Raw genomic sequence first — 10,966 nt, forward strand, 5'->3', positions numbered from 1 at the left:
AGGGAAGAGCCAGACCTTCAGGTGAACAGGGTCCACCTCATGAAGTGCAGCTCAGTCGATGAGGATCCCTCCATCGTCCGTCGAAAAGTGAAGGCGGCCCTTTCACCAATCGTCCAAAAATGAAGGCGGTCGAACCACCGGCTCGGACTATTGCAATTATGTTTTGTTATCACCTCACATTTGTCTGGGAGGATAAAAGCACTGACTTGACCCATCGGCTAGCCACCGCAAGTCATTGTATAGGCCAGATACACGTTCGTAAACCTCAAACGATTCTGAAATGAAGTGAACGTGGGGGCGCATCCCAAGCGGATTGATTTACGCCAAAAACTTTATCCTTTATCTTTATCGACCTCACTTCATGCCATTTCCGAAGTGCACTTCCCGCAAAATATGTGGGGGGGTTCCTTTGGTTCTTGATGCACGTGCACACTTGAGGGTCGGAGCACCAGCTCCTACTTTCGCATCCAAGATTCAGAATTTACACCAAACTTTTAAAGTTTTGTGGGAAAAATTTCTTTCTTATTGGGTTGGCGCCGAACGAAACAAAAAACCCTAACCGGACAAACACAACGCAAAAACAGCGAAGTAGGGTGCAGGTGCCATTAAAAATCCCTATGGTATCAACCGGGTTGGGATGCGCCAACATGCTTGACCGCAGTTCAGGATCGATTAGGATTTTACGGACGCGAGTTGGCCTATACAAAGAATTATGTTTTCCAGCCGATGTATCAAGTCAGAATTTTTATTCTCCCACAAAACTCTTGCACAAATCTATCCACCTATGACTTAACTGGCACCTGAGCGGTTTCGAACCATTAATAGTGCAGTCGCAGCCGGACCTCTTGCCGACCGTGCTACATACGACTACGACCGCGAATCCGCTCCGGAGGCGTCATGTCGGCCCGATTGAATACTTGCAGCTCCGCAGACCAGAACTACTAAATACTAATACAAAAAACAAACAGTATTCAATACCCGTTATATTTAGTATTTAATACAAAATTATTCAGCGTTTAGCTTTAAATGAGTAGAAATAGCACTTTGAAAATGAGATTTGAGGTGAGTCAATAGAGGCAACAGAGACAGTTATAAAGAACCACTCTTAGGAAACGCTTCAAAAAAAATCCTTTCTCGGAACAGGAAAAAAATGAAGTCATACAAGGTTTGCTAATTCCGTTTCAGCACTCTGCATTGCTCCACCACTAAAACAGCCATCACAAATCCGCGATGACTGACACAATCGCAAATTTGCTTGTTTTGTTTGTTGTTTTTCAGCTCCACGTGCGAATGCAAACGCAGAAAATGAAGCGGAAAATGAAGAGGAAATTGAGGAAATACGAGTCTACTGAAATATACGGCAATTCCTTCCGAATCAACAGAACAGGTGAAGGTGGAAAAGACTAAAATGTGAGGAACATTTTCAAACAATTCATCAATAGGATCGAATTCAAATGTTACTCCTGAACCATAACGCTTGTACACTAAAGCAATACTATCGTCCGGTTGACTGAATTTTATAAAGCCCCTGAAAGGACTTTCTTTTGCAAAAATTAGATGCGCATGAAGTGGGGAATTGTTCTTTAAGACATATTTGGTGTCTTACGTAAGTATGCAGGAGAGAAGCAGAATACTTTTTAATTCACTCCCGTTGTGTGTTGCAGAGCAAATGGAGCAGAACTATTCATTTTGTAAAGTGGTTCTCGCAGATACACCATCGAAGCATGAGAAAATGAGCGAAAAAAATGAAACAGAAAAAAGAAGGGAGAGCGAAAGAAAGAAAAATATTGTGGAAAGGGAACGCTGTCCTAATGAGGATCCAACTAGTCAAGATTATGAAGAAATCACGTCGGTGGTATCAAAAAAATCTAATAAATTCGCAAATATTTCCTTCCAGAGAACAGGAAATTGTCTGGATTTCGTACTAGAAAATCAAAGACGAGCAGTACAACTATGATCGGGATAAAACGACATGAAGCTCGGTTCAGTTGCGTAAGCGACTGGGCTCGAAGCAGGGCGCAGAAGTGTGCCCGTGATCGAGATGGGAACCTTACAGGTAACACCCGTCGCTGTAGTTCGCAATGGTCCCACATCGATCCCAGCCAGCTTCACGTCGTTTTGAACCCTACATCGACAGAGTTCCGAAGCGGCCTAGACTACCGTTGTGCTAATTGTGGCTTCAAACCAGCTACAAGCTCTGAAAGTCCTGCTAGCAACTGTGGCAGGCTTGGTAACGTGTTCGCTCAACACTGCATGAGGATCGATGGCTCAAATCCAGTGGTTTAAACGTGTACCATTGCTGACGTTTTTTTAGAGCGTATGACTTCTCCTGTTCTAAATAAAGAAACAAAATTCCATTTGAAAATCTTGTGTCATTCTCTTCAGGACATTTTCCTACGTTTTACCTGAACCACGTGGAAATACATCGACACTAGCCATGCACAGAATTTCCCGAAAACACCTCGTCTAACACTAAGACCTAACGTGCACGACATTAATTTGCTTAACATCACGTTTTGATGACCGTCTTGGTCCGAAAAAAAAAACAGTTCCAACCAGTCAGACATATTATATAAAATCCAGACAAAGAGACGGGAATCTAAGATTGACGAGCACTGACAGAAGACCGATCGAATGAACGACTAACGAGTGAGAATTAGAAATATAGATCTAGAAATATGGAACTCAAATTCAGGAAAGGAAAATCGAAAGAGTGGAAGTGCTCCACTTTACCTCTGAATGATCGCTGCGCTATCCACGCAATTAATCCTATTCATGCATTATACTATGAAAGAAAACAGATAGAAAACTACCAATAACCAAGGAAAAAATAGAGCTATTTATAACGGATGCTGGGAACAATACGTCAGTCGTTGACGGTCGTAGAGATCAAAAATATCGCTTCGATTCCTTCGTTTCTCACGAAAATTAGAAAAGCCCTTCAGTGTTTGTATGTTGAGGTTACAGTGGACTAGTATTACATATACAACCTGGAACCCAGTTTAAACGAGAAAATCATCCTTATACCACCAATCCACCGTATCGTCGGAGATTTTTCTTCTTTTTTTCTTGTTTTCTTGTGCCCAACATTAAAAGGAGGTAATCGATCAGAGCTCCTGATCTCCCAAATGTAGTCAACACTAAAAAATTGTAAACCACACGAACTCCCTATTATCTTCTCTTATGGCCGAAATTCTTTCTTCTGTTGTTATTGGATATTGATACTACACGTTTTCTGAAGACTCCCCTGTCAACATATTCATAAAATTTCTTCCTACACATTGTAGAAAACCTGTTGTGTCCTCAGCCACATCGCTCCCAGTCAACTATGAATCTTTACGTTAATGTGTTGTTAAAACAGCAAACAAGTATTGCAATTTCTTTTATATAAATCAGCACGAAACCAACCAAATTCATCATCTGTATACGTTTTCATTATTCGAATGTTGAACTTTCAGCAGCGTTTGATAACAACAGCAGAGAAATACCAGAGGAATCCCAAGAGGTGGAAAACAGAGAGACGCACGCAAAACGGTGTAATCCGAAAAAATAAGATAAGAAATGTCTTGAACTACATAAATAGGAACTACTAGAAAGAAATGAACGAGGAAACCGACATTTCAAAAGAAATAACGGAAACAGTTAGCTCTTCGTTTTGAGAAATAGCTTATGGAAGTTATGTTGATCGATACTGGATAACCGAAATGTCAAAGTTTGATGAAAAATCAGAAAACAGTTCAATGTGAAAAAATCTAAACAATTTCTACCAAGAGAACAAAATCTGAAGTCTAGAACTGCACAATTCATGACGACAAATGTTAGGTACGTCCTTTGACGTTAAAAACCTTGGGACGTAGTTGTATTAAAAGTTTAGCGGCAGTTCTGTTTGATTTCCGATTCAATATAAACCTTGGACAACTAAAACGACAACGTCCCTGGAAAACACGGTCAGGGATGGGTCACGGAAGCTCCTCTCGGAAAGCAATTTCACTGAAGACTAGGCAAACCGCTTCTGAGTTCTTGCGAACTATAGTTTGATATCGAAAGAAAATGTCGGAAAATGCAACACTATATACATGTTAAAGATGCAGCAAAATAAAAGCAGAATTAAGATTTCATCAACATCTCTTTGGAATGAATGGATTTTATCGAATATGCGTGAAAATTCGTCACAGACTACCAATCTACACGACTAAGGCTTGGTTTTGTTTCCTTTCTACAGATGTTAGACTTTCTGAACGATCAACTAAAAACAATAAGAAATGAGGAGGACATCCAAGGGTGAAATGACGTTTCCATATCAGGCAAAACCACATTGCAAGTTTTGAAGAACTCTAGTACGAAAATGTGCAGCACAATCAATACTGATGCAATGTCAATCCACTTGCATAAGAATACAAATCTCAAAGAGTAAGGAAAACAGCTGACGGGATAGACCTAGTTTATGTTAAAAATAAATTTCGTAACACGATGGAGCGATATGTATGCGAATGATGCCGGAGATTAGAAATGTACCACATATTAATCAAGAAAATAATGATTAAGAAAAACCAATAAAACAATACAACGTATGCATAGTATAAATCTAACCGGGCAAACATAGATGCGGCCAGTGTGAATGACTGAGGAGGAAAACAGGGGTTCTGGATGCAGGGAGAACACTTAACAACGGGGAAAACCGAGGGATTCCATTTCCCTCTACTTAACATCCATTTCGATATGAGTTAGACTGTAACACCGTTTCGACGACAACGAGAGTATCGATGCACCTAGCTGACGCTATACAAACCTAATATAAAGGTCGACCCGGATCTGAAATTAATATAAAGTATTGTAGTATTATATATGTTGACATATTAATATACTTTGTCATACATTGCGACAAGGAAAAATTAAAGTCGAAAGGTACGGATATTACTTTGTGGTTTTTCTGTGATGATCTGAACATTTTGAAAACCTGTAGTACTATTACACTATTATTACAACTCCCGCCGTCGGTAGCACTCGCTACCAACATACTTACACGCTCATGTTTCGTGTTCTCAGTAAAATGAAGAAACTGCAAAAAAAAAATAAAGGATAATCACATTTTTTTACTCTCAGAACTTCAATGCCATGAACAACACAAATTTATTTCTGTTGATTCGTTGTGTAGAGTATGTTCCTATGTAGCTCATACTCTGTTTCTCGAATAATTTCTGTTTGAATTTCTGTCAGAGATTGGAATAGCATCCAGTTTTCCTGATCATCTCATGAGTACTAACTAATCTTAATTTTCCTTAAGTGATTTTTGACGTGAGTGCTACGCGAGAAAATGAAATCAAAAGAGATGCAGCTTTGTAGCGCAACGGTGTGAGCAAATATGCGGAATAATTGTTCGTTGTAGTGGAACTATAATTTCTAATAATTTATGAAGACGAGTACAGACCACACAGAGTGATTTTCTTTCCCATGTTCAAGGCCTACAAAAAAGTGCTGTCTGTGTGAAAAACAAAGCGGGAGCACAACGGGGAAATTTTATCTATGTGCATAAAAATAAGTAGAACAAAAATAATAACCAGTAATAGTTCGGGGAAAAAGAAGGAAAACAAAACAAAAGATAGCTTAACTCACGAGCAGAATCGCTGTCATGTTCGAACCGTGGGGGCTCTACCAGACCTGATTGAAACTCTGTTGATTTCGACTTAAAATGCTCCGCACATCCGATGTGAATCGTAAAGCATCGAGAAATGGTAATAAATTTAGCAGACACGTGTCTGATGGATCCGAGAACCATGACGGAATGGGAATCGCATTTTCTGCAAACAGGTGGCCCCATGACTAATATTTTGAAGATGCGAAAACTTATGAATGTAAGCCTAAATCTGAGTTAAACACTTACGTGGAAATTTTCTGTATGCTCCAGGTGAGTTGTCTAGAATGAAAATTGACGACAGATCTTGATGGATAGCACTAAGATCCTTGGTATATCCACCATAATCCATGGTGCAGTGTTGACGGAAATACCTAATACACAGGTTTTAGGCCACTTTGCAATAACAATACTAAAATATCTGCATCGATCACAATGATAAGCATCATACCAACCAAGAATCCTACTTCCCAGAAGCTACAAAAATCTAGCTATTAGTGCTGACTTTGTTGAGCGATGAGCTCTATCAATACGTCGATACTAATCTTCTGATTTAATTCACCTTTTACTTAGGAAAAAACCTAGTACAGAGAATGTACGCATTTCCAACAGTAACTGACCAAGTTAAATTCAAATTTTGTAGCGGACTAAATCATGCAACCGATCTCAGAATCTAAGAAAACAATCTTGTATAGCCACGGATTAGTAGTAAGTTTTGGCAACATAACTATAGCGCATATAACTTAAGTCACAGTTTTCAGGTGAATATTTAGGTTTTCACTATCTCGGTGGGTAGTGTATATGAGAGAACAAGCGAGTTAAAGAAGTTCAAATTAGAGTGCTCACCTCCTGTTAAGGATACCCCGTCCATTGTCAAGTTTATCCGCAACGTGTGTCCCATACACTTCCATGCTTGCTGTGAATACCACCAAGTCAAACCTAGAGGGAAAATAACTAAATGTTCTGCAATCTAGGAAAAAAACATTAAAATGATGACGATTTTCTTCAACCGTCTGTTGGGTATTTAAAATAATGCATATCAGATAATAGAAAATATCCAAAAACGTCAACGGAGTTGGTTTAAGGATGTAATAGTTGTAATAAGGAATTTAAGGATGTAATAGTTGTAATAAGAAATTTAAGGATGTAATAGTTGTAATAGAATGTAAGGAAGAAATAGTTTTAAAAAAGTATGATTGGTCATACCACTGACTGACAACCGAAAGAAAGTAATCGACATGAGGGCGTGCGTGCACAGAAAACCGTACAGGATGTCGATCAATGACTACCTGAACAAAAATTGAACGATTGCAAATACTAGTACTATGCGTAGTGTTATCGAAAAAGCCTACTTTTTTTGAATAAAATACCTGTTTGAACAACTGAATGATTTCGGAACCTTACCTTAATGACAATATGAATGGGAAGTACCGGAAAACAAACCTTTATCGTAAAATCAGAGGGTGTGCCTGGTTTCACCATTGGACGTATAACACCATCGTGGTGGGAGTGGATAAGAGTCTCATCCAGATCAAGCACCAAAATCTTCTTCCGCATGATGCCTATGAAATCAAGCATTTAATAAAAGACTATTTTCTTTTCAAAGGAGTGGGAACTATAAGATGTTCGAAATTCTGGACTCACTGAGTCTATGAGCAGTAAGCGGCGAGCATGGAACGTGATGGTACTTGATTACCTGATATTTGGCGTACTGAAAGGGAAAAAAAGTTTAAAGGCAGAAAACAACGACAATGGATGACTTTCACATCCATCAACTGAACATCAACTTTTAGCCTTATACCAACCTCTAATACCCCATAAGAAGAAATAAAAAACAGCAGCCGTGTTTGTAAGACCAACACAAGATAGAAAACTTATAAGAAAATTACATTCTTGATTAAAAACATTCAAAGGTTTCAAAGGCAGTAAAAAACAGCCCAAGCATCCTCAACTTGTAGTCTGGAAAACTTCTCCAAGCAAATCCAGGAAGTCTTACCCCTCGGTGCATCCTCTTGAATCCTTGTATGATGAAATTCAAAATTGTGCCTAGGGCAACAAGCACAGCTGTGATAACAGACATCATACTGCGCAGATGTGAACTCGGTTGATGTACGCGACGATCTGACGACGATGAGGACATCTGGCGACGCATCACAGCATCACCTGAAAACGAAGGGATGCTGAGATAATGATAAAAGGCACGTGACAAAGACTACAGAGAACGGAACCAATGTACTTGTAAATGAATACTCTCTACTCATTTCACAAGGTTACTGCATAATCATCAATTTTGGAAAATGTTTCTGCAGAAAAGGTAATCTGTAGAGTGAAGGATGCTAACTAATTACGAAACGGATATATAAATCTAAAGCAAAAACATGATTATCTAAGAGAACACAGCAAAAACAACAATAACTGTCTTCACGTAAGGAGTATGATTCACTGCTAACGCCTAATGTGAATATTTATTTCTCTAGCCAAGACACTTCTACAAATTACCTTACTGGAATTGTTGCGACGCTCAATGTATTAGGCTGATGCACAGTTCTTGCAACTTCTCCAGTACATTTGTTCTAATCATTACTCAATGTAGAACTCCATTTAAAGGTTTCTCCACCACTATTCACTGACAGATTGCTAGTACACATGAAAAATTTGCATGAAAATTAAACAACTGAGCGAACTCCATTTGTGCAGTGCCTTAGCGATTGAAGTTTTCATCCCAGACGTGTTAGTTTGTGGTAAAAAATGGATGAGTGCGAGATGAGAAGAGAAGGAATCAGTTGGAAAGGAATAGGCTTTTCGTAACTCGAAACTTCTAGGTGTTTCCTCTCGACAAGAACATCTTTAGCAGAAAATCATACAACCTAACCAAAACTGACAATTTGCTAACAGCTCTTAACCTCACCAAATACACCCCTATTTCTCTTTCTATCGTCTACGAGTTATATAGATGGAAGATAGCGAAAAACTTGGTTTTGTCTACCATCAGACGTCTCAACCATCGCAAAGAAAAATTAAAAAGAATATTATAAAATATATTATACATTATAGAATTATTAAGAGTAATTAAGTTGTCCGAATGACGTGAATAAATTGCAGATATTTGTAATCATTATGCTGTAAATTCAAAATATAACTCAACGAAAAAGAAAAACTTCATAAACGTGAATCTGGTGCTGAAAGACTTTTCTGCTGACAAATATAAGTTGTTCTGCATTTTGTATACCAGAGAACTGAAACGAGAAAAAAGCGCTACCGAATTCAGTGGGTACAGAGTATCAAAATACAGAGAGACCCAATTAATATGAACAAATGCTTCTCAATCAGCTGTTTCCTATAGGCTCAGGACACAATCGAAGGGCAGTTCTTTCATTTCCAATGACCTTTCTCAAGGAGGTTTGATGAGTGAAATAAGAAAACACTAGAGCACTTATAAACTAAGTAAAACAAGATTTTGTAATCTTGCATAAGAGAACGGACACACATGATGAGGAGAGCGTAAAAATGCACATTTTGAGATGTGAAAGAAAGGATAAAAATACAAATTTCTGCAAACGACACCGACAAGTTTTGAAGCACATAACAATAGCAAAGAAAGAGATGAATTCTATCCGGTGCACATTGCGCAAAGCCCCGGAAAATGACCAGCTTGGCACGTCATTCTATTACAAGGACGAAGATTCCAAACTAGCCTTGAGATCACAAGCGCGAGAAAATACCATGTGGTCCTCTGACATCCATCAAAAAATGTTCTGGCGACCTGTGACGAATGTTCACCACTGATTGTGAGTCCATGACTATTTTACGACCTGGTGAACAATCGCAAAGTTGGGTCGATCGCGACTTGATCGGCTACGTGACGGCGGTGATCAATGATACCAAGAAGGATACGAACAAGAATACCGTTTAGAAGGTCGACAGCAGACATAGAATAGCAATGTTCATCAAACTGAAAAGATGAAGACGACTCACCTCGAGCTCGCATTTTCTTTTCTTGGAAAAGATGACGTTGTTTTGCCGAGGAGAGTCCAGCCAGAGTGAAGGATAACGCCATCAAGATGCACTGTCGTGATCGACCTACTTTCTTATTCGAGTACCGTAGGCTACAGAACAAGCGTTACCCAGTAATTGGCGCTTCAGTACGAGAAATGGGTAAAGCGTGAAGGTCACCAGACTAGATGAGCGGCTGGCAAATGGCAGCAGCAGTTCAATCGACGAGTTGCGGTAGGGAGTATGGAAAATTTAATACTGTACTGACATTAAAAATTGAATTTCGAAATTTGACGTTGAGAATGAGCATAATTTTGTAAAGGCAAGAGTGAACTTACCACTGTTGAAGTTTCTTTTCCTATTCTGCTATAAAACAGAGAAAAACGAGGACTTATTATTATTTACCAGAAAAGGCGATTCAATTAACACTATGGAAACCAAAAGCCGAACTTACAAATTCTGTTATTGTAAATATACTTAACTACACTTCCTCTAACATATATTTTTTATAAACTGTTTCCCCTCAAAAGAAGCAATAAGCTTTTCTTTAAGAATCACCGCTAGCGTTGATCACGAAATTTTTCGAAAGTCTTCGCCACTCAAAAATATCGAAAAAGAAGTTGCGTCGACATTTGCTACTCTTAAGTTTATTCCCAAATTTTAACATCTCCCTCTTCAATCTAGCATAGTTATACGGTATTACTACAATGTTCACAGATGCTCCTAAGAATCAAATTGAGATGGCATAGTAACAGTAATAGCAATGCAGCCGCTCTCGCCGCAAAAAAAAAACCCGCTGGTAGCATGCTAAGGATCTAAGGATGCTTGACGAAGCGGTTCCAGCGAATGAACCAGAAAACTAAATACCACATGAAAAAAAAACTCTCTGGGAATGTTGAGAACGTACGGATTTTGTAGGCGATCTCGATTAAAAATCCGAGTCCCGGTGAAACGACAAGCATAATCCTACCACTCATGTGCAAAACATCGCAAACAATGTGGCTCACCACCAACCTCTGTGATATGAATAAGCAGTTTATTGCTGCAGAAACAAATTTTTAATGGAATGAAATCGATAAAACAACAACTTAGGCACTGGGAAAAAGACGACTGCTAGCGAAGAGAAGAGTTATGTTTATGTAAAGTTCTATTGATCGAGGAAGCATTCAAAATCCGCGGACCGATTTTCACACACCAGCCGCGCGTCAACTCCGACTCGAACTGGCGTTAACTTCGGCGGTTGGCGTATTCCTCGAGAAACGGTCAAAGTGCGAGATTTTGCCGTCCTTTCGGTAGTTTTGTTTGGGCATCTGTGGAAGTACAGGAATGTACAGGAAGGAG

The 10,966-nt window shown here is 39.1% G+C and overlaps 2 protein-coding genes across 4 annotated transcripts; one reads left to right on the forward strand and one right to left on the reverse strand.

Annotated features, from left to right (window-relative positions):
- Positions 1 to 1,953: 1,953 nt before the first annotated feature.
- RB195_019907 (uncharacterized protein) lies at positions 1,954 to 2,286 on the forward strand (the record flags this gene model as incomplete). Its single annotated transcript, XM_064187969.1, has 1 exon — positions 1,954 to 2,286. One exon carries the CDS (start codon positions 1,954 to 1,956, stop codon positions 2,284 to 2,286), a length of 333 nt encoding a protein of 110 aa, XP_064043850.1.
- A 2,503-nt stretch (positions 2,287 to 4,789) lies between these two features.
- Positions 4,790 to 10,602, reverse strand: RB195_019908 (uncharacterized protein; the record flags this gene model as incomplete). 3 transcript variants are annotated; one of them, XM_064187972.1, is made up of 10 exons in its annotated part: positions 4,790 to 4,812; positions 5,614 to 5,658; positions 5,751 to 5,798; positions 5,882 to 6,006; positions 6,479 to 6,571; positions 6,839 to 6,921; positions 7,076 to 7,194; positions 7,277 to 7,343; positions 7,629 to 7,795; positions 10,533 to 10,602. In XM_064187972.1, the coding sequence occupies 10 exons, from the start codon at positions 10,600 to 10,602 to the stop codon at positions 4,790 to 4,792; spliced, it is 840 nt and encodes a 279-aa protein (XP_064043851.1). The 3 variants fall into 3 exon arrangements, with proteins under 3 accessions (XP_064043851.1, XP_064043852.1, XP_064043853.1); XM_064187970.1 differs by lacking the exons at positions 4,790 to 4,812; positions 10,533 to 10,602 and adding an exon at positions 9,608 to 9,689 and having other exon boundaries at positions 5,650 to 5,798; XM_064187971.1 differs by lacking the exons at positions 4,790 to 4,812; positions 5,614 to 5,658; positions 5,751 to 5,798; ... (4 more) ...; positions 7,277 to 7,343; positions 7,629 to 7,795 and adding an exon at positions 10,173 to 10,348.
- Positions 10,603 to 10,966: the final 364 nt, after the last annotated feature.

The sequence above is a fragment of the Necator americanus genome, chromosome II (assembly GCF_031761385.1).
Source record: "Necator americanus strain Aroian chromosome II, whole genome shotgun sequence".
Classification (NCBI taxonomy): domain Eukaryota; kingdom Metazoa; phylum Nematoda; class Chromadorea; order Rhabditida; family Ancylostomatidae; genus Necator; species Necator americanus.